The following is a 24,324-nucleotide window of genomic DNA, read 5'->3' on the forward strand; positions in this document are numbered from 1 at the left end:
CACTGTCCTAAATTGCCTCTCAAGCAGTTCCCACCTATAGCCACCCATTCTTATAAAAGTACACACAGTACACAATAAATTTACCAGTCTGGACTTTCATATAATTAAGTATCTGATTAACTTCAGAAGGTAGTGCTTTGCTTTAAAAAATGTGAAATGTATAGTTCTGTTGTTGCAAATGCATCTGTCACACGTTGTCTCATAAATCCTGTACAGCACATGTGTAACATAGTATTGTCCACCAGATAAGATTGTGCTGTTTGCCAAAACTTCAAATTATCAACTTTAATAGGACTCCTACAAGACCCCACACTAAACCTCTGTAAATGGACTAGCATAGAAAGGGAGTTCCTGGCAAGCATGAGCTTCTCCAGTCACTGAAGTGCTGGAACAGCTCCATGTGCACAATGCTTGTCCTACTTTACAGGGCTCTATAAGGATGACTGAGATAATATATGTGAAAATCCAAGGAAAATGTGCTATAAATTTATATGTTTTTATCCTTGTTCCTGACCAGTTTGCTTGGTTAAATCATCACAGAGAGAACTTCATTCATTGTGCTTCTTAAAATCTGATTGTCTACCTTACATGAGTACAGGTATTCTCTGGATCAAGGTGGTAATGAGAAACAGCTGAAAAGCCTCACTTGCTGCCCATAATCCTTAGCATGGTTAGGTTTATACACTAAGCTTGGGAGTTCCCAACTGGCCTTATCTGCCCTTTGAGGTAATAATATAGGTTAAGACTCTAAACTGGGCTAGCAGGTATTTTTTTCCTCCAGGACATTCTAGAGCCAGCAAATTTGTCACTTTAACTTGTCTTGCAACTGTCGTCAGGAGGAGGCCGTCTGTCTTCAAAGGCACCTCTCCCAGTAATGTACCCATTTCTGCCTTTGTGGCAGCCCCTCCCTGTTGTATGTTGTGTAGGCTTCAGTGCAGATAGCCCCCTCCCGCAATATATTTCCTGTCCGGGGAACAGAGAAACATATATACTTCATCTTCAAAGTGAAATTAAGGTAGAAGCAGGAAGGCCATTGCGCTCTCATTTGATAAAGGGGACGTGCACTTGAGTGGAAATGTCACGTTCTTTCCATTAGAGGGCAGAAATAGGCTTCCATAGCTGTGTGTGCATGCCTTACGTGCTCTCTACCTTTGGTATCTTGTGGGAAAGGATGGTGTGGCCCATAGGATACACTGAGATTAAAACAACTATGCAGTTACTCATGTCCAGGACTGCACAGAATGTGCAGGTCTCTTATTTACTTTGGACTTCTTAAAGTGCCGATGTGTTCAGCGTAAGTTCAAGTAAGCCAATGGCTATTGGAGGGTGTGTGTGTCTTTTTTAAACAATTTTAAAAATCAGAATCTAATTAACAAATTTTAATATGACATCCATTTCCCCCCAGTATGTTGGGGTTTTTTTTAAAAGCAAGATAATAGCCAAAGGAAATATTCTTTATAGAAACACTCCTGAAGTGTATTTCTCTGACTTTGATTCCGGTGACAATTCAAATTCACTAAAGTAGGGTTGTTTTTCAATGGAAGAGCTTTGTACTAATACCAGATGCTTGAGAAGTGAACCATTTGGATTAGGCCTATTTGCCGTCACATCTTGCTTGTTGTGGCTTCCCTGGAGGCGTCTGGTTGAGCCATTGTGGGGAAAACAGGATGTTGTGCTACATGGGCCCTTTGTCTGATCCAGCAGGGTTCTTCTTATGTTACTAAGTAAAAAGGTTATTCCTGAACATAATGAGAATTTCCACTCTCAAAGGGTTCTGTTTGTATATTCACTCAATATGCTTCAACACTGTCACAGTTAATCTAATTTGACTTTGGTCAGTCACTGTCCCAGAAAACACAGTTATCTGTTTATATATATGTTCTCTACTTCTCATAAATTGCACAATCAGGTTTGTTTACTATATATAAAAAACAAACCTAAAAACAATTAAGAACTATATTTTAGTAACTGCACCTGTGTTATCCAAACCTACCCTAGTAAACGTGCTGACTTTCATTTCTCCTGGAATATGAAATTAGCAAAGTATCCAGGCGAATGGGGTCACAGATGCATTGGTACATTGGTACATATGAAAAAGGAAAGGAATAGAATACAGGACAATAGCCAGGAATCACCCAGACCAGTCACAGCAAGCCCTTGTGCTTTTTCAGTGACAATGCTGAAGCACAAACGGTGACACAAAACCAGAAGCATGCAGTGCAGACTTGCACTCTTTGTCATTTCCACATCAGCGGCAGATCAAAGCTGAGGTAGACATAGTCATAATCTGAAAGAGTTAACTTGCACATGAATTCCTGAGGACTTGTTTACACATCATGTTTCTACAGGATTACGTGTACTTCTAGGAAGAACACACATAGGTTGGTTCATTCTTCAAAGTAAAGAGGTTGCAGACTTTGCATTTTTAAGTAATGTTGCTTATTCTTATTCACGGATGAGAATGTGCCTTAGTATTGCAAGACAACGATCTTATCAGTGCAGTGAATCTGTGACTCAAACTTCCCCAAAGTGTATGTGCCCACCTGTTTTCTTTTGGTGGGATCAAGGACACAGTTCCTCCCACAAGCTATTTGGGTGCTGGTGTTCTAGCCAAGGGTGGTCCACTCCACGTAACGATAATGCAGATGGGGATGCCCATTCTACAATCATCCTACAGCTCATGGAGACTAAGGAACATTGCTGGCATGGCATTCATTCTCTCACACTTTGGCGTCATTCTTTCACATTATAGCACTTCTTTTTTTAATGGTCGGGGCAACATATATTAAAAAGCACTTGTTATTTCTGCCTTCTGCAAAAGACTCGATTCCTTCCCTGAGTTATCTGGCATCATGTGCAGAGGACTTGCCGTAGGAGAGGGTTCTTCCTCTCCAGACACTTGTATAGCTTTGTGTGTCCTCTGCAGCCCCACCCACCCTCCTGACCTTCTCTCAAACACTCTGTGTACGTGAGAGAACTCGGGGGGAGAGGATCTTGTTTCATTTCCCTTTTGCAGGAAGCAGAAGCAGTGTGATTCTCATGCATTGATCTGCTAATCATAAAACCAGTGGCCCTGTGTTCCCTGCAGTTTACAAATAGCGGGCGCCCTGGCAAGAGGATTTGTGAAACCCTGTCCTTGTAGTTAAGCAGCTCAATACACAACGTGAAGCATGGGCAAACTTGCTATGTTGATGTGTCTCTAACCTGCTGCTAATTATGACTGTCTCATGCATACACACCACAAAGCAAAGGATCCTGGGCAGGAGTCAATGTCTCATTTTGTTGGAGGGAATTGTTATTTTTTCCCACTTTGCTCACTTCTCATAAATATACAATGCTACAGTTGTATATTGTTCTGTGAGGCAAAAGTTTAGAAATAAATGAGCTCTACTTGGTTTTAACTAAGACTGAGCTTAAATGGCCTCATCTTCAAAGCCTTATCTGTAGGCCACAAAGACTCCCCATCCCATAAACCGCAGTTATATTTAGATATAATTTCTATAACGATTTATATTTTTGGAAATATCTCTATGCAGACTGCAGCAGATCTTAAGGCGTCATAAACATAGCATTATAAAATATCAAAACATCGCAAATGAAAATCAAATTTGCAAAATTCAGTCAAGATCCACATTTAAAGCGGTATAATTAGCAATGAAACAATATCCTTTTGAACATCAAAAAACTTTACTGGTAAAAATAAAGCATAAAAATGCAATAAAAGTTCCATGTTAACATATAATCTGCCGCTGAACAAAACCACTGAGGCAGAAGCTGTTGACAACAAGGCCATGCTTTCCCCCCGCCCCCATGCACACACTCAAACACAGAGACTTTTCTCCCTGCTGCTTGGTGTTCAGGTGGTGGTGCTGTGGTGCCAATTTAGAGAGAAAGTCTTGCGGTCCATTTAGCTTCTGCTGTGTGTATTCCTGTAGCAACTAGATCTGGCTTTTTCCTTATGCAACTGTGAACAAAGCTCATTCAGAATGAGGAACATGTATGTGGACTAGGGATGGCCCTCACTCTGCGTTAGCTTTGTTTTCCTTTTGTATTGTTGTCACATCGCCAAATCTTTCTGGTTGTGGTTGATTTATTTGTTCAAACCAGAGCAGCAGTATGTTGGGACTGTGAAGACTTTCTGTAAGAAACAAAAGAGGTAGACATTTGGGGAAATATTTTTGCCACCCCTTCATATTAAGTGTTTGTGAAAATTCAGTGCAGTGTTTATCCCCCCACTACCTTTTGTCTACATTATATTTTTATAAAACGAATATTAAGGCTGCCTAGAATAAACCCAGACAGTTGCAGCCAAAAAAACAAAAACAAAACTCACAACAACTGACCTCCATTAAAAACTGTTCTAATCTGGTCAAGAATGTTGTCTTTGTGCCAAATTATGATGTTGATTCTTATGATGGGGATATTTTCCCACAAGAAAATTGGAATGAAGCCACCAGCTCCTTATACACGACCCACTGTGGGTTTTCTTGTCTTTTCTTTTTTTGGACTCCAATGTAGGACACATGAATCTGATGTAAAATTGGGAACAATGGCAACACATTGGCTTCCAGTTCTTAAGAAATGCAAGCAAAATGATGCCTGGGCAGTTGGGAGTGAAGCAATGTCATTACTTACATTGCAAGTATTTTGTAGAAAACTGTGGACAAAATTCTGGCTTCATTTGAAGCTCTTGGGAAATCTGTCTTTGAATTTTACTCCCAAGTGTTACCAAATTTGGGGGAATGGGTTTTCAGTGCAAGTAAATAAACTTTGCAGCCACCTTTGGGAGACCACATGGATGAATCTGGGGCTGTACTGAATTATATCTTTTAATGTTTATAATTACTGGGCTTTTTGGGGAGGTGGGGCATGGTATAAATGAATTCATACATTTGCTTAAGAGACAGTACATCTGATTGGATGTAGCCACACATTACTGAAAAAGTCATCAGCATATCTAGCATTTGTTTTCTAGCATTTTGTGCTCCATGCTCGATAACCATTTTGTTTCTTCTTTGTTTGTGCAGTCATTAGGCTCATTTGCCCACACTGCCATTCAATTCAGTTGGATCCCCTTGGGTTGTGTTTACAAGCACTCCTGAAGTGATCACACCATTAAGGTCATCATAGCCACTATGATTAAATGGCAGCTTGTCACAAATGAGGCTGATGCCTGTGAGGAGGGAAATTGCACTGAAAAAGAAAACAGCAATGAAAAAATGTGGAATAGTTGGGTATTGAGACACATTTTAACAGTCAAAAAGCCAACATGCAGTGAAGGTAAGTAGGCTTGACCTAGACATATCTGCAACTATCTTCCTCAGGATTAGGCGTCCCATCCAGATTTGGTTCTCAGTGAATGGCTTGTCATCAACTGGCACACCTAGTGAGTGCTTGTGGTGATGTGGAGATACGTTGGAGACTCATTTTCTTAGAAATCTGGTACATGTGTCCTGCTTAGCATCTGGATGCAATTTTAGTTACCATATAGTAAGAAGCAGCCCTTACTGTGACTAAATGAGAATTCCAGCATTGGTTTGTTCGCTGATCTTCATGTACAGAAGGAAAGTTGGCTGAATGGTAATGTGTGAATGTGTGGGTGTGCTCTGTGTATACAGAAAGTTGCATTATTCCTTCAACGTAATAATGATTCTGTACCGTAGAAAAATCCAAGGGTTTGAAAAGGGGGGAAAGATCTTAATTATGTCCTTTAACCATAACATGTTTCTAAGTAACTGTATATTTTCCTGAGATAAGAATTTTGTCGGTTAAACATTATTCAGAATTAAATAGCTAAGCTTTCTGTGCATATTTACATACTGCTTTCACAGCGATGTATTTGAATACAGGCCAAACCAAAAGCTGTGATAAGCAAAAGACTGCAGTTTCTGGCCTCTGTTAACAGGGATGTGCAATATTTGTAAATTTCTGTTTGAGCCATTTGTGTTTTTTTAAATAAATTTATTATCAGCTGGTGACAATAATCAACTGGAAGTGCACCTTATATTATTGCTTTAATATGTGCTTTGCAGTGCTGACTTCTCATAAACTTAACTTCCTGGTAGCTTTCTCAACACAGCCAGCTAGAACAACTAGAAGGTTAACTCTGATCTAATGCCTTTGTGGCATTTGGGAGGGGAAAACACTTCCTCCATCTTCACACTATGGCACATATCTTCCTTGCAAACCTGTAGTAAAACTTAGGTTTTCGACCAGCCTTCACCAACTTTGTGCCCTCCAGGGATTGGGACTAAATACTCAATTTTCTCTAACAAACAGCCATGCTACCTGAGGATGATGGGAGTTGTAGGCCAATGGCACTTGTAGGGCCACAGATTCCCATTCCTGCTGCACTTGAATATCCATATGGGAAATGCACAAACCGTTTTGTGGAGAAAGACCTTCCAGCTCAAACACCTATAAACTGATACCATGATCACTACCTGGAGCTGATGAGAGGGCTCTAGGTTGGGGAAGTATATGTGTCAACCAGTGATTTGGAGTGCTAGCTTCCCCAAATTTGGTAAAAAAGGTTTCTAATTGCCCAGGTCAGATTATTTGGTAGATCTTCAACAGCACAACAGCATGCTTTTTTTGCCTCCTTTCCCAACTCTTTTTCCCCCTGTTAGAGATCTAGGATTATAAACCACAAGTATGTAGCAACACTGTAAAATTATCTGAATTCAGTACAGTGCACAATCTCTGTCTTCAGTTCTAACAGTGAAAGAAAATACTGTGTTCTCTTCCTTGTAGGAGCTTAATCACTCTACCAGTATGTGCTGTAAACCAATCCCACATTATGTGAGTAAAATCAAAGAGCTTAAATAATACTGATAACTAAAGAACTCAAGATATTATGTTGGTGCCTGATTTACTGTCAATAAAGCAAACATATTTTCAAGAAGCAACAAAACATCTCTTTGTATGTTGGAAGGCCACTAGCCTAAGGAGTAAATATATTTTTCTTATTCATATTCACTTCTCCATGCACCAGGAGAAGGGCTAGCCACATGCATTGGTAGAGGACAGGCTTCACATGCAGGTCTAATCCCCAGCATTGCCAGGTCAGGCTGGAGAAAACCACTGTGAAGAAACGCTGGAAAGCTTCTGACACTCCATGCTGTTCTCGGCAGGCTAATGATCTGACTTGGTGTTAGACAGCTCTTCATTTCCCCATGTTCAGCGCCGTTTAACACCTGATTCTCTTTGAGAATTTCTGCAATTAATTTCAGAATGAGGCATATACAGTTCCTTCCATTTCGTGTTACTTTTTTCACCTTTGCAAGTAAACCACACCCATGAGTAATTCTGGCCAGAAAAGCAAGACCAGTTTCATAGTTCCATTCAACTCCAAGTAAGGACAATCTTCATCCAAATGCTTGTCAAAATAGACTGACTGAAAAAAAGCTGTTTATGCAGCTCCAATAACAGAAGACCATTCAGTATACTTTGTCATATATATATATATATATATATATATATATACATATATATATATATATACACACTCTGAAAAGAAATAGACATAGGGCATGAGGAATGGATGGTACAGTGTGTGTGTGAAAGATAACATTTCTGAGCATTTTTTTTAACCTTTTATTTATTCCCTTTTATTTAAAGGAAAAATGTTCCCTACTTTCACCTTTCACAAACTTTTCACACATCTCTTCATCATGAAAAGGTGGAAGCCAGGTTTGTCTTTTTCTGGCATGATGTTTCTAATTGATCTGTTTATCCATGTGTCCCTCAGCAGGGAATTCGCACAGCCCATATACAAGCTACAATTTAACTGGTGTGTTTTCCATAGAATAAAAATAAATGGTGTGTTATTGTACATAATTGTCCCCTGTGTATGGTTTACCTGCAAGGAAAAAAGATAGCACAAATGAGTAGCAGCAGCAGCAGGAAGCCATATTAAGACCGTACTGAGCATGTGCAGCAGTCTTTACAAAATTCTGAAATCCAAATTGAATGAATGACAAGAAACTAACCCATTGGTGCTGCTCTTCAACCAGAACCAGGTATTCAAAACGCCCCCAAAAGTGGAGTAATATGTTTGAGGGAAGGGCACTTCAAACATTTCTTCACAACATTCTGGCCATTAGTGACAAACAGTCTTAGTTACTTGGATGTTACCCATATTATCCTCAACTGCAAACTGATGGTGCTATAGTAGATTGGTCCTTATTGGAACCTCCTAAACTAGGTTTCTAGTGGTAATTATAATTATAATTATAATTATAATTATAATACCCCGCCCATCTGACTGGGTTGCCCCAGCCACTCTGGGCAGCTCCCAACAAAACATAGTGAGACATCAAACATTAAAAGGTGCTGCCTTCAGACATCTTCTAAAAGTCAGGTAGTTATTTATCTCCTTGATGTCTGATGGGGTAGCATTCCACAGGGCGGGTGCCACTACCGAGAAGGCCCTCTGCCTGGTTCCCTGTAGCCTCACTTCTCGCAGTGAGGGAACCACCAGAAGGCCCTCAGCACTGGACCTCAGTGTCCGGGCAGAACGATGGAGGTGGAGATGCTCCTTTAGGTATACTAGGCCGAGGCTGTTTAGGCTTTAAAGGTCAGCACCAACACTTTGAATTGTGCTCAGAAAAGTACTGGGAGCCAATAAAGATCCTTTAGGGCCGGTGGTAGAGAAATTTGCTGAGCTCTGTACTGAAGTGATAATTGTATTTAGAAATTGTACTCAAATATGTGCCTCTTTTCTTCTATATGAGAAGCCCACTATCCTATCTAAACTGGATAATCAAAGAAGACAATGTACTACTGCTGGTTGCCAGGAGGGAGAGAGGGAGGACCAAAGTAGCAGGCAGCTTGGGATGGTGTGGGTACAGCAGTGGGATACAGTATCAAGTGATCTTGACACCGCACCTACACCGTGCCGAGCTCTCTGCTGCCTTGCTCCCCCTTCTCTCAGTAACTGGCAGCAGTGCATAGCTTTGGGAAGCAAGGTCAGCAACACAGGCCTGCTCATTGCTACTGACAGAGGGCATGTTAAATGTACTTTGTATTAACACCATCTCAGTGGAAATTCAGTTTTTCATTTCTACCTGATTTATTGTGGGGCAGGGTGGTGGGTTTTGTTGTTGTCTTGTCTTACTGGCATTCCATTTGGAGTGGAAGAGGCAGCACTAGCACTTCTTCCTTGCCATCCTTTTAACAGCATGCTCACTTGGCTTTCCAGCATGCTCATTTACTCCTAAATGTAAACAGGGTATCATTTTTCACGATGCACACACATAGCACCAGAACAAACTGAAATAAAAGTTGTGGGCATTAGTAGTTTGGAAATGTTGTTAGTTGTTTGGAAATATGAAAACGTAAGCAGCTGTGTGCAGTGACGTGGCCTCTGTAGTTTGGAATGCTGTTACTGAATGAGGCAAAGAGCCAAGTTTGCCAGCCAGGTAATGACAAACCAGGTGTAATGGGGAGGCGTAGCTGTGTGCACACATGTGTTTGCATGTGGATAAACAAGCCTCCAGTCTTGGAGCAATTTTCCGGAGTTCCCAACATTTCCATTTTGTAGTTTCCTCTGATGCTACGAAAATTTCCCAAGCACCTTAAGTGTGTGTATCTGTCTGTGTTGTGGTTTCCTGTGTCTTGATGAGTTATCCGGTTCTGTCTTGCAGCCCTCAGAATCCAAGTCCAACGTCACCCCTTTCACCGTCCTGGCCTATGTTCTCCGCACCATCCAGCCCTATGCCCACCTCCTCTACGTCCAGCGACTCATCCCCCATCAGGTCTGTTGCAGGTTTGAGGGTTTTGTTTTGCTCAATTAAGTTGCCACTGCTGCTATCATATTTTACGTTTACAAGCTTCTTTTTCCTTGTGTTGCTTCCTCACTGTGGCCCAGCTTGTTTTAGTTACCAGAGTGTCACAATCCCTCAGCTGCCGTCAGGCATCAGGAAAGGAAACTTTGAAACATTCCATGACTTCCAGAGGAGTGATTGGTTGAGTGATCTAAGCACTGTCTACCTTAGCTTTCTTCTTATCCCAGCTTTGGAGAATCCCCTTCAGTTGTGTTTGACTTTGTTTTATATTTGTCAAATTGCTGGACTTGCTTGATACTCACTAAAACCATCTCTGCAGTAGGTAAGCTTTCATTTCCATTCCCCAAATATGTATAGTTTCAGATAAAAAATGCATTATATCTTTTTTAAGCCTGACATTTAACTACAGTCCAGTTTTCCTTTTTTCAGATTCAGTTGTGTCAGTGAGAATAGAGGGTTTTTGAGGCAGTGAGGTTGTGATGTTTATGAGAACTGGAACATTTAATATGGGTAAATATATACTGACCATTTACAGACATTCAAAAACTATTTGACCTCTTAAAATTCAGGCCCATTCAGCCAAAGAGATGGATATAGTTGCAAAAGACCAATAGTATTACAGTCTTCATTGATTTCCAAGAGTGGTCCTATACATGTCTACTGAGTTCTGTGGGGCTTACTCCCAGGTAAGTAAGTACAGAATGGCATTGGTTCCCAGGACTTAGGCTATGTTTACTTGAGATGGTGTCCTCTTCTTATTTACAAGCTAACCTTACATTTCAACAACAGTTGGGTAGCCCATGCTAGAAACATTGTTTACTAACAATTTCCACTGGCTGCAGTTTTTCTAGCAGTTTTAATTCAGCAATAAAGTCAAGGAGGATTGTTCAAGTGTACAAAATGCACAGAAAAAGTATCCCACCCCCAATTTTTAAAAATTGTGCAAGACAGTCCAGAGGAAGGGAGTCCCAAGTTGAAAATGAACTTCCTTGGGCCCTGATCTGCTTTGGGGGAGAACTGCAGAAAATGCAAGAGCAGCCACAAGGACAAACTCAGCTAATGTATGGTCTCCATGATGGCCAGATGTGTGCCTTGATTAAGATGCCTGCATCCATGCATTAGTTTACTCTGCACTGCTAGGAACATTTCCCCCTTTTTCAATTCAATACAAGCAACCACCACTTCTGGAGCTGCCTTACTGATTCTTACATGAAAGATGAGATGAACCAGCAAATGAACACATGTGAAAGTGACATAGAGCAGAAGTGTACAAATCCATCCAACCTATATTGATTAGCTTCCACTCAACAAGTTGAGCCCAAAGCAGGAAGTGCTTCCTTTGATTCTTTGGGCTTGTTTGTATATTATATTCAAAATACATTTTGTTATATAGCTTTCCTACCTTACATTGACAATAACTGGAGTTAAAACCCCTTTACTAAGTGGCATAGTGTAGGGTTTATGATCATGAAGTTACACTGGACAGAAAACAGTTTTCTTTACAAGTAACCATGGCAGGATGCTCTGTGACAGCGATGGAAATCCACATACAATGTGTATTCACGTGTCTGCTACCTGTTTGAAAGTTGTTACAGTAGTTGCTTGTGATGCTGTAATGTGTGCCCAGGATTCATCCTGAAACCTGATTTCAGTATCTGTTCTTCTGAGAATGTGCAGGATGCAATTGACTACTAAGCAACCACAGATATCTCTTTGGATCAGGGACAGAACTTCTGGGCAGCCTTGGCGCCTGGTATTGGTCAAAGGAAATTCATTGCTGTATGTAACCTTGAAATGGCAACACCCATCCTTACTCTGGAACACAATATGATGAAGACCTCTGCATTCCTTCAGATGTTTGCTCAGCAGTGAAGTTAACATGATGTCTTAAAATTCTTCAGGGTTAACCTTGAGTAGGAGTTCTATGCAATCAGCTAATAACCTTGTTCTTTTTCTTTATCTCTCTCTCTCACTATCTCTCTCACTTGCTCACTTGCTTGCTTTTTACAGGGATGCACGGTAGACATTATAGTTTATTAACAGGGCACAGAAAAGACACATGCATTCTGGCCAGGGTATGGTAATTTTAACTGGAAGCCACTCACAAGCCTTATATCTGCAAATGTAAATACCCCTACAAGGTGGCTATGTCACATTTTAGTTTTGATACAAGGCTGCATCTAGTGTAACATAATCAGAATTGCTGTCATTATGAGTCTGGGGTGTTATGAGTCTGCACACAAGGGAATCTCTCACTCTTCCCATAAACTGTACAAGGTCACATGGGCAAAACTCGACTGAGTGCTTTTCTGGCCATGTGCCATGCTCAGAGGCAGAAATTAAAAAAGAAGAAGAAGAAGAAGAAGAAGAAGAAGAAGAAGAAGAAGCCTGATCAGAAAGATCTAGGGCTCATTAATGCCCTTGGTAATCCAGGCTGGGCTATGAAGGGCACTGCAGCACGAAAGGGAGGGCATTGCAGCACCATACACTGAGATAACAGCAAAGGAAAGAAACCAGGGGGGGGGAATGGACCAGGCAGTGGCAGTTTATTGTTCAAAGCTGTTCTTGTAACTTGTATTAATTACCAATTAATGCACTGTCTTCCCCTGTGGACCCCCGCCCTGCCGGCTTTGCTTCCCATCTCCCTAAACTGTGTTTAATGTCTCTGTGGAGTTCCCCTTCTCATTTGTTTTCGTTCCTGCGGGTGTTCTACAAATCCAGGCAAACCACTTGACCCAACATGTTGGTTTCATGGAGCACATAAGCCATAATTGGTCATAGTGACTTAAGTAAAATGTTGTATTCTGAACATTTTTGGGGAGGGACCCTCCATGGAAGACTCTTGAATGCAAGGTTCGTATTAATTAATTTCCACACACAAACATATTGCAATGGAAATGCTTTCAGGTGTTATGTTTTCCCATTATTCGTTGAATCCATCTGAATGCAAAATATTGCTTTTGATTATCATATTCCTGTTAATGTGGTCTTCAAACAGGAATCCTAAATTGAATGTTCTGTGTAAGACTTTTGTTGTTGCCGAGGTGTGGTGGGTAAGATTCCATTAGAGAATTTGTGGGTTGAGGAAAAAATTCTAAATAAGTGTGTCTTGTTCCTGGTCTCAAAGCTTTGAACAGGAAACAAGGGGGAAGCCTGCAATTGTCACAATCTCTTTACGTAACTAGATGTTTTTCTTGGAAATGTTTTTAGTAAAGTGCCTCCTTCTGAAATTGCCTCCTTGTGAATTTTATACCCAGTTTTGAGGCACTGAATGATTTGGTCCTAGTCATTAAGTAGTGCTGGGTGGGTTAGTCTTCCATTCATTAGGTTTGGATTTACAGACTTTGTAACAATCACTGGACATGTTCAGTATGTAGCTTTCTGTTCCTAACATTCATTCAGACTAATATATTTTTACTCTGCTGTTATGCCATGTGCTTGAGTGATTGTGTGCATTAAAACATCAGTTTTTATATCTAATCAATGGGAAACTGCAGCAGTTGAATTTAAGGCTCTTAACCATCTTGATAATGTTTACAAAGATAAAGTATCACTAATTAGTGCCAGAAAAAGACTAGGGTTTTTTCATAGTTTAATCTCAATTTAGACAAGAACCAAACAAGATGTGTTGTTAACATACACTTCTTTTTTTAAGCATCCACTAGTGGTGATAATTATTGTGATCACAGCAGGGAAAGAGGGAGAATTTAACCATATTCTCAGATGACAATCTCGCCTGAAATATATTATTTGCATTAGGAGGAGATCCCCCATTGACCTTCCTTCTAGTTGAAACACTTGATAGATTATTAGATGGAGGTTCTGCTTAACTAGAGTTAATATGCAATAATTGTTGGCTGCTTTAACAAACTTCCGTTGTAGATCTCCTGATCTGGATTGGAATGAAACTTGTCTGCCATTTTCTAACATTAATTATCCTGCTGTCCAGGTGATCTGTTTTTCCCTTTATGCATTTGTCAGCAAAGGATGTTCAAAGACTGTAAAGGCGCTCAAATTTAACAACTGTGCTTTTTGCTAATGGGGGAAAAATGCTGTGTTAACGCATTCAGTCAGGCTTATGGCTAATCTGCAAGGAGGAAAAAAATAAATATCAGAAACCAATGGAAGGAATTGTGTGTATCCAAATTCCAGAACAAAAGGTTTTTCAGTGGAAAATGGGGGGGGGGGAGAGAGTAAAGTATGGGACATTTCTCAATCCAAGAAAAACTAATAAAATCAATCCACAATAATAATAATAATAATAATAATGCCTCTGAGCTCTCTGGTGGGTTACATTACTTGCTGTTTAGCAGTCCAATTGTCCTTTAAAATGCAGATTAATCATACTGGTGAATGCCCTCTAAGCAAAAGGGCATTTAATGCTTTGCGTTTTAAGGTCTCTAAAATGACTGAGAAAACAGGGCTTAGAAGCCTCTTCTTGAAAGGTGTCACCTTCTGCTAGCTCCCAGTTACAGTTAGGAAGCTGCCATAGCTCTACCAACCAGAGTGCCTCATCTAGGCGCCATCACTTTCACTCAAGCTTTTTTGACTGGGTGAAATCCAAGAACTGTCACAGCAGCAACAGTTGACTGCTGCCGGGCCAGGAGCTTTGTTGGGGAAAATGTGTCTCATTTTTCCACTCTTCCCCTGAGGGAAAGAGATCACTCATGGGGCAGCATGTCCAGGGCTTAAACTAGCAGCTGCCACTCCAGATTGATGATGCTTTATTTCTCAAGCCTCTGTAACATGTGAGTAGGCAGGACTGTGGTTTGTGGCATGGAGGTTCCACTGCAGGTAAATCACTATAGGAAAGGCTTCCTCGGGGTTGGAAATTTGCATTGTACTGTTCAAGCAGATGGAGTCTTGGAACTGAGCTAGAGAGAAAAATTACCAACAAATCCTCAGTTCAAATGATTTACAATGCCAGGGAAAGATTGCTAGCAGAGTTTGGTTACGTCAGCCTCAACCAGGAGCCAGGCCTCTGGATTATGTTTCTTATCAGAAACTCTCTCCCTCACAAAGTTTTTCCAGCTGACTCTTTAGAGTTGATTCCTTTTCTCTGCCTCTAATTCTTTTTTTTTTTTAATTGCCCATCACTCCCTGACATAGTATTGCTCATTCCATTGGGCAACCATGGGCTTCCCTTGGTCACAAATGCAGCAGTTAATGTTGAAAATCCAAAATAACGAAACTTGGTTTTGGAGAAGAAATGTTACCCCACTCTCTCTCTCTCATCCTCTAAATATGCTTGGTGTTATCTTGAATATTATTCCTTTTATCTTTCCCTTGACCTGTGTTTCATCTTTTCCTCCACATTTTGCCATCTGGCAGTTTTGATCCATGTTTCAAGGATTTTTCAGGAGAAAATACTTTAGAAATACTCAAGTCTGCATACACACACGAAAAGAAAACATGTGCAAACCTTCCTGCGTGCTGATTCTTTTGTTATTATTTTTGCAGTTCTCCATTCCGCAGAGCCAGAGCACTCTATGCTTGCAAAGCAGAGCACGACTCAGAACTCTCCTTCACTGCAGGCACCATATTTGATAATGGTGAGTATCCATGTGTGGCCAGTCCTACATAACACAAAGAAGAGTGAATGGTGATTTCTCAAGAGAGAAGGCTTGTGTTTCCCACTGAGTAATCTTAAGACTTCATCCTGTTACAAATGGTGATACAGACTACATCTTTCTGCCCATCTGATGTTTACTAATTGGGAACATATGGGCTAAAAATTATATGTTGCACACCAGTTTGTGCATCTTTGGGGTTGCAAGGGTAAATACTCAGTTGAACCCAAGGAGGAGAGAGAGCTGCTGGCATAGGGCAATTATGGTGGGAAAATGGGGAATAATGAGCAGGGGAAAACATGGCTAATTTTGTGGATGTTGAAATTTGTAAAGCTCTAGTCAACCACATAAATATTTGGCTGTATTTCTAACTGCAGGTTGTCAGTTCAGTTAATACTGAAGAGATTTCAGTTGGATTGATAATAATATACCAGAGATACCAGCCCAGTTCATTCAACATGGGTAGGTTAGCAGTGTCATCTTTTTCCATACCTGCTAATGGGTCAGTTGGTCAGGAGTAAAAGACTTACTGAAAATCACCAAATGGCTGGTGGACAAACCAGGTGTAGCTGTGGGTTTGAGGACAGAGACTCTTAACAGGTTTAAGTGAGGAAGAGTGCCAAGTTTAGGAGCTGGGAGAGAAGAAGTGGCCATAATTTACCATTTTTGCAAAAACAAAAGATACTGAAGAAGAGAATGAATCTATTTATAAGACTGCAAGCTTCAGATAGAATTCTTGGAACTCTCTGCTGATTAGTAGCCTGCTCTCCCCTGGCTCTTAGGCATACAGAAAAGCAGAACAAATAGAGAAAGGCTGTTTATATTGAACAAACAGTGGTTGCTAGATAAAAATCAGCTGGGCCACACTGAGAGACAACTTGCATAATATTCACTAGATTCAAATAAGTTGTTGTGTGCACGGAATGAGGTCCACTCAGCGCAATGGGACCCCCCCCCCCGCCCCCTGCCTCCTAAATATGCTGTGGAAGGTTGGGGGGGACGGACCCAGAACAGGTTGGGGGAAAAGAGGAGAAGTGAGTCTTGTTGTGCAAATGGATCTCATTCCATGCCTAGTTACCTCACTTAGGACTATGTTGCAGTCGACCTACTGAATGTGGCAAAATGCATTTTATAATTGCTGCATTAAGAGAAAACACTTTTAAAATAGTTTTTAACAAGCCAAATATCATGTCAAATGAAGCACATTTTTTTATTTGCCATACTTTTTCAACTTGGAGCTGTAATCTTGCGTGAGAGTTAGCAAGTCAAACTAGCTATGTTAGTCTGCTTCTCATTAGTCAAACTGAGCGTATGTAGCAAAAGAGAGAGCCCCACCTCTTCTGCATACCCTGAACCTCTGCTATCTTTGACAAGACACAGCATAAGCTCTATGAGAATCCCGTCTCTGGCCAGGAGAAAAGCAGCCAATTTTTCACATTCAGTGGTAACAGTGGTTCGTTATTTCATGCTCTTTGTTTCATTTGCTCAAATCACCATGCATAGGAGTACCTTTCCCTCCCTAGGTTTAATAATAATAATAATAATAATAATAATAATAATAATAATAATAATAGCTACATTGGCATGTAGAATGACAATTTGCCAACTACAGAGTTGATTAACTTAGATCTCTAATTTCTGTAAAAGTTTTTAACCCTATCACACCAATGAAGTATTTGTAAACCTCCTTATGTTTTTAATGCAGTGAAAGGTGCAACAGAATTTCCTTCCATTCTTTCAGTTCAGTTTTATTTATTTATTTAAGCCTGCCATATGATCACAGCAAAGATGGGCAAACTATCCAGTGTTGCTTCCTACATTTAAATAACTCAGTAGGGGGTTGTATACTTTATACTGTATGGCGGCTTATAAATGTAAGCATTGAGGGCCTTTCCACACTTACCATTTATAGATGATGGGTCCGTCATCGCCCCCCCCCCCCCATTTTTGGCATGCTGACAAACAAAAAGGTCATTTTTCAGCTAGTATAATGTACCAAACAAATGTTGTTGGTTTTTTTCCGTTTGTGTGGCATCCCAGTTTCTGAGTAAGACGGGTTGGAGGTAGTTTGAGAGACATCGGGATCATGCCACAGCCCCTCCAACGAATGCGAACTTCCAGTTTGCGAGCTGATTTCCGGGGAAAGATATGGCAGATAGAGATGATGGTACTGTCCATGGCAGCAACCATTAGCTGCAGGGGGGAAAATCATCATAATTGTAAGGTTTGCCATAGCTCAGGCAAACACGTAGTTCTTCTTCTAATCTTCTCTACTCCAACAAGAGTAGAATCCCAGAATACTGGGTATTAAATCCCCCCCTCAAAAAAAGCCATGAAAGGTCTGTCTCCATATGCATACTCATAACGCCAACATTTACTGACTGGAGGAACATGAGGGTAAGTAGGTGGTGTGACTACTATAGCCACAGAACTTTTCTCAATTCAGGCACAAGCAACCATTACTGTAGAAAGGAAGCAGGACTTCACTGCACTAGCAGATGGTCACAACAGGATATCACACAATATAATTTCACAGCCACTTGTTTCGATACCATAGACCAAGTGTAGCTCAATCAACAGAGCAAAAAACTCTAAATCTCAGGGTCATAGGTTTGAGCCCTACATTGTTCAGAAGATTTCTGCATTGCAGGGGGGTTGATGAGATTACCCTCATGCTCCCTTCCAACTCTACAACGATGATTCTATGATGCACCAGTTTTTCTTTGCCATAAGCTCCTGAATGAGCATTAATTCTTGGATCCCTGAAATACTGCCTCTTTTGGAGGATTCGGCCAGAACAGTATAAAGCATTGGCAACAAGTTCCTCCTTCCCTTTAAATCATTTACACGATCTCTCTAAATGTTTCTCTGCCTTCCTTGGTTTAACTGCAAAATTTCATTCACCCCTCTTACCATCTTCCTTAGAAGCTGAAGTTTTCTGCCTGTGGTGGGGGACATTAAAGCTAAATACTGTTTAAACCCCCCCCAAAAAAACCCTTACATGTCGAGAATACTAACAAGGATTATACAGATGACCTTCTCCTATACAGTATCCTGTTCTGATCTAAATATAATAATGGAACAATGTGGAAATCAATTGAAAGGATAATAAAAAACCAATTGCATTAATCATTTTAATACAAACATGTAAATTTGACTAAGGCTGTAAGAAGAGACTGTCTGGAGAGAAAAACTGTAGAATGCAGAATTCGCCTACAAATATAAAATACACGCAAAAATGAGGTAAATCACATATATTCCATGGGGTACAAATGAAATGAGAAATGTAACAAAAGATGGAGAATCAAGTAGTTGCTCAAGAATTGTCTTTAACAAAATAAAAAGAAGAGGGACAGGGCAGTTCAATAAGGACTATGCAGATATCACATGGGAGGAGAAAATATTAGCAGTTATGGCAATGCAATGAAAGATGCCTTTTTTCCTTAGGTAACATTCACCTGTATTAGTGCCCAGGGCTTGAAAGTTAACCCTGGGCCTGAAATATATTCAGATTGATTGATTTAGGATGCAGTTTATCCAGGAATAATCCCATTGACCTGAATTGGGATTTACTTCTCTGTAGACATGCATAGGATTGTGCAGCTAATACCAGTATATACAGTTTTCCTGTTGACACCCCTAGAAATTTAGCCATGTGTATAAGACAGATCCAGCACAAATGAGCCCACATCATTTACAGTGGTGCCCCGCAAGACGAATGCCTCACAAGACGAAAAACCCGCTAGACGAAAGGGTTTTCCGTTTTTCGATGCGCTTCGCAAGACGAATTTCCCTATGGACTTGCTTCACAAGACGAAAACGTCTTGCGAGTCTTGCGATTTTTTTCACTTTCCCCCCCTTTTTCTAAGCTGCTAAGCCGCTAATAGCCTTTTAGCCGCTAAGCCTTTAATAGCCGCTAAACCGCTAATAGCGCTAATCCGCTAAGCCGCTAATAGGGTTGCTTCGCAAGACAAAAAAACCGCTAGACGAAGAGACTTGCGGAACGGATTATTTTCGTCTTGCGAGGCACCACTGTACTGATGTCTTTTGAGGTGTCACATAACTTCCTTAATGCTGATATTTTAAAAACTTTTCCTAAGATACACATACTGTTTCCTCTTAAAAAGTAATTTTGTATTCCGAGTCTGAGAAAGAAATTCCAGACCAGGCTTCCTCAAACTCGGCCCTCCAGATGTTTTGAGACTACAGTTCCCATCATCCCTGACCACTGGTCCTGCTAGCTAGGGATCATGGGAGTTGTAGGCCAAAAACAACTGGAGGGCCAAGTTTGAGGAAGCCTGTTCCAAACCAACCTAGAGGTCTATTGTTCCCAAGTGCCTCATTGTTTTGCTTGTTTAACCATTAGAGGGACTTTGATGTTCAGTTTTGAAATAAAATGTCTTGAATTTTGTACAGAAAGGTATACTTACTCAAATTCCTCTTCCTGCTCCCCAACCCAATCAATATACAAGCATTTTCCTTGTCCTCATACACATTAGTGGGCTAGAACAAAATGAGAGAGGGATATAGAATATGAATAAGTAAAAGCAACCTTGATACTAACCATTCTAGTTATAATAAATCCATTGTCATTGTAGGGTTGCTATTTGTGTTAAATTTTGATAACATGTTGAAAACCTATGCAGTCGGATGAGGAAGAAATAATATGGTGGGATTCCTACCATGGTTGCTGCCTTCAGTTCCTTCAAGGAAGGGCAGGATAAAAAGTAAGGAGGAGGAAGAGGACTATTACTATTACTTTGCTGGCCTCTCATCTCTTGGCATAAAATCATCAAATCTATTCAAATCTATTCAGGCAGTTTTGTGTTTCATTTGATAGATTAACCTAATCCCCAACCTCAGATTTAAGTAGGGAACCAAATACAGCCAACCCCTGTTTTAGGCATGGCCAATATGTGTACAATTGTGCAAACACACACAGCGCCAAACCCGGAATTGACCCAGAAACGTCATAAAAGATGTCACTAAAAGGGCGGAACGGGAATGGGGCGGGGAGCGGAATGGGGGTGTTTAAATTGCACACGATTGCACGTGGGTGAGCAACTCAAATTCAAGTGCCACACTTTTGCTGTTAACTTTTTGCTTGCTCCAAAGTATATATATACATATATATATTGGTAGCATTCTTTTGTGGAAGCTTGGCATGGAACCCATGCTACCCTAAACATCTTTTAGCAGGGGGGAGGAGTTATCTCGGGGCATGCTTCATGGTGCTTGGCTGTCCTCGTGTCTATTGCCAGCTTAGAGTTTAAATCAGTAAACGCTACGCTTTGCCAGAGTCGAGCATAGGAAATCCCATTAATGAGCAAGCCAGAAAGAGAATAAGTGCATTAATTTTCTTAAGTATTGAAGGTTATCTTTCCAGATTTTTTTCTCCCCATAAAGCCCTGTTCAGTCCCAAGAGTGGCTTTTGCATTATCTGCACAGAAACAGCAATGGCCTCTTGATAATACTTCCTTCCTTCTTCCTTCCTCCTCCTGTGAGCTAGAATGTATGACCAGGCTTATGTAACCCTGTTGTCATCACGATGGCTTTCACAAACAGGAATATAGTTTCCTAATGTCTGTTAACTACATAAAAATAGAGAGCTTAAAAAAAGGAAAGGGTGTGGAGGGTGAGGACAAGGAGATTGTGGGAATGAATTCTAGGCAAGATAATATGGAAGGAAATTTTAGGCTGAAGAATAGGCCACAAGGGAAGAAAGATGGAATTTGAAACCTCAGCACTACAGAAAAGGGAAATGAGCAAGGGGAACCATAAACATTTAGACTCTTCGGCAAGAGAAGGGAGAGAGATGAAGCCAGAGACTTTAACCCCTTAGTCCTTGCCTCCTACTGAAGCAGAGCGTAAATGTTTGATCATATCCATTGTCACCCTCACTACTACTTTTCTTTTCCTCCTCCTGTGTAATCTGCAATCACAACAGTGATTGTAAACACTATAGAAGTCTCTTTGTTAACACAGGATGTGGCACTTCATAGTATTCTGGGAGAGAGGGATTTTTTGGGCAGGGGTGGCTATATCCCCTTGAGGATGAAATTGCTGGACACTAGGGGTAGAAAATGGAATGTTGTCTGACCAATAAATGTTCTGTTCTTCCTGGCAGATTCAGGGTAGTCTGGTTCATTCTTCAGTAGTGCCCTCTTCTCTCTGTTAGCTGATTTATGGATATTGTTAGGCAGAGACATCTAGGGATGTCTCTCAACTATCTTCCTCGCTCTTTCTTAACCTTTTATTATTTAGACATACAGGTAATAGGTTTGCTAAGTTGCTGTTTGGGGTTGGAAAGTACACTGCTCAGGCATGTTATGTGGAGCCCCTCCTCTCAGAGGAAGACTTAATTGGAGGATAACCCTTTCTTTCTGTGGCCAGGATGAGGACCCATCCCACTCCTATGGCCAGGAAGAACAGGAAATATAAAAGTTAGTCAACATTCTAGTTCTATTTTAAAGTTTCGGATTTATAGACTTACTAACCTTCAACTCTCTTCTTAGTTCATCCATCTCAAGAGCCTGGCTGGTTGGAAGGAACCTTGAATGGAAAAACAGGATTGATCCCTGAGAACTATGTGGAGTTTCTATAACTATGGACCCATTCACACACAACATTGCTGAGCTTTACATGGTATCCATGACAACTGCCGATTAGAGTATTGTAGATCATTTGCTGTTTGCCACTGTGAAAAGAAAGGTGAAGGACTCTGGTGCCTGTTCAGATGAATGTTTATGTAAATACTGTATGTTGCTCCTTATGTAATGCATTGTTTGTACAAAGACACTGCAGGAAATGGTGGATGTGAAAGGGGGAGGGGGAGGAACTTCAGCATAAATTGTTCCGCTCTTCTACAAAAGGTGTGCACCCACTTTCTAAATTGTGTTTTGTTTTAGAGGGCACGATATTAGCAAGGTGTGTGTGTAAATGTGGCTTAAAATGATTGCTTGATACCAAGCCCCATTTAACTGGAATTACTTGCACAAAAGCACAAAAAGTCGTTGCGGGTGCCCTCTCGAGTAACACCCAGGGAATGCTAGATGAACAAAAATTAGACCCCCTGTACTTTCCTCTAGCTGGCCAAAATAAACCTCCCATTTGCTTGGAGGAAACCATGTCTGTTCCTTTTATCTTCAGAAGGTGAAAATAATGTTTATGTACATCAACACTAATGGTTTTCCTCTGCAGAGATTAGCCATCCTGGACAGCAATCAACACATAAATAATTCCAATAATGAGAACTGCTTCACTACATAGACCAAAAACAATACAGCAGTTGCATTACAGTAATGCTTTTAACTTTTTAATGTCCAAGCAAGACACACAACAGAATCTGAATGTTTTTCCAGAGTGTGTGTAGCAACTGTGATCCCAAAAAATATCCATCAGCAATATGAAGAATATAATGTTTTGGACCAAAGTTCATAAAGGCTTTTTTAAAAAAACAACAACAGAATGGCTAAGACTAAAATATCTGCAATCTCTTCAAACAGGAATTTCCTTCTTGGAGGTCAAGGAGTCGCTTTTATAGAATAGCACATAGACTGACTTGCTGTCCTTCTCTTGTCACTTACTAGCACAAATTTGTAGAAACAAGCATCCAAAGTCTATTGTGCACTTGGGCCTTTCTTATTTCTTTGATGGGGGCAGCTTCTGTCATTCACAGCAATACTTTCTGTCATTATGTCCCTTGCTTGCTTTGTAGCCTGGTGTGTGCGTGTGTGTGTGCGTGTGTGTGTGTGTGTGTGTGTGTGTGTGTTACACGGGGCGGGGAACCTTTAGCATTAAGGATGCCACTGAATTACAACTATCATCCCTGCCCATTGGCAACATCTTAAGAGCCACAGGTTCCCTTCCCCTCCTCTACACAGTCACCTACCTTAGAATTTTGTATTTATTGTGCAGTTGAGTGAAAAATCTGGAAAACACATATATATGAAGTATTAGGATTGATGTTTTCACCTATTCATTGATGCCTTTCAGTAATGCCTTTCTCAGTGAAATACCTGTTTTGGGGAAGATGCACCCTTGTCCTAAATTGCTCTCAAGTTGCTTTGCATATTGTCTGCATAGCTGTAGAATTTACACTTAATGACATGATTTGAAAGCCAAACTTTTCAGATACCATGCTTCTTCTTCTTCTTTGCTTTAAAAAGGAATAGAAAGTTTTGACTGTGTTCAGATGAAATTGAAAAGTTGGCCCACTTGCAGAAGTAGAAAAACTGGCACTTCCTGGTGAATTGTGGTTCCCCTGCCCCACGCCCCAGCTGCTGTACTATCAGATTTCAGTGGCCATAGACTTCTTTTGCTTTAAAATGTTTGTGTGCTTTTTTTAATTTAATCTTAAATTCTTGAGTGTTCACATTGCTGTATGTCTCACTGACTGTTTTGAATTTGAGATGTAAATATGATGATTTGAAATATTGTGAAGTAAAGTTTTTATATATTCTGATTTTTAACAGAAGTGTAATAAACTAGATATTCAGTCAGCATTTAAACATATTTAACAAGAGGTGCAGAGGCAAGCACAAATCTACACACCAACGTTAGAGAAAATGACTTTTCCTGGTCTCCTTCATTTTGGCACCTATAGCTGGCAGCAGCTTTTGCACATCTTCCATTTTTGTTAATATTTTTAGGCATCTTTGAAGGAGCGTAGTAAGTGTATTTTTCTATTGTGTTTTGTTCATTTCGAAGCTCTAGTGTTTATTGAACAAATAATATACATATTGAATGCACTATTTCATCTCTGGGGTTTTCCTTAAGAGTTCATCTGAACACTAAACTGTGATTAATCTTAACATTATTGAAACAAGCCAGCTCCATTGCTTGACACTGGCTTATTTCTACCAAACCATAATTATGATTAATCACAGTTTGCTTGATTTGACAACATGACAAGCTGTAGTTAATCAAAAGCAGAAGAGAGAATTTTTGAACTTCTTGTTTCTGTA

The 24,324-nt window shown here is 40.4% G+C and overlaps 1 protein-coding gene across 10 annotated transcripts in view; it reads left to right on the plus strand.

Annotated features, from left to right (window-relative positions):
* The window catches only part of ARHGAP26 (Rho GTPase activating protein 26), a 205,830-nt gene extending 181,971 nt beyond the window's left edge, over positions 1 to 23,859 (plus strand). For 5 of the 10 annotated variants that reach the window (XM_083600216.1, XM_083600209.1, XM_083600213.1 and 2 more), the window contains 4 exons: positions 7,621 to 7,692; positions 9,648 to 9,758; positions 15,249 to 15,340; positions 21,874 to 23,859. In XM_083600216.1, coding sequence (XP_083456342.1) covers positions 7,621 to 7,692; positions 9,648 to 9,758; positions 15,249 to 15,340; positions 21,874 to 21,962 — 364 coding nt within the window. In that variant the 3' untranslated portion in view covers positions 21,963 to 23,859. The remainder of the gene's footprint in view (positions 1 to 7,620; positions 7,693 to 9,647; positions 9,759 to 15,248; positions 15,341 to 21,873) is intronic. The other 5 variants (XM_083600214.1, XM_083600215.1, XM_083600211.1 and 2 more) reach the window with 2 other exon arrangements.
* The last annotated feature ends 465 nt before the right edge of the window (positions 23,860 to 24,324 follow it).

The sequence above is a fragment of the Podarcis filfolensis genome (genome assembly GCF_964270895.1).
Source record: "Podarcis filfolensis genome assembly, chromosome: 2".
NCBI classification, from domain to species: domain Eukaryota; kingdom Metazoa; phylum Chordata; class Lepidosauria; order Squamata; family Lacertidae; genus Podarcis; species Podarcis filfolensis.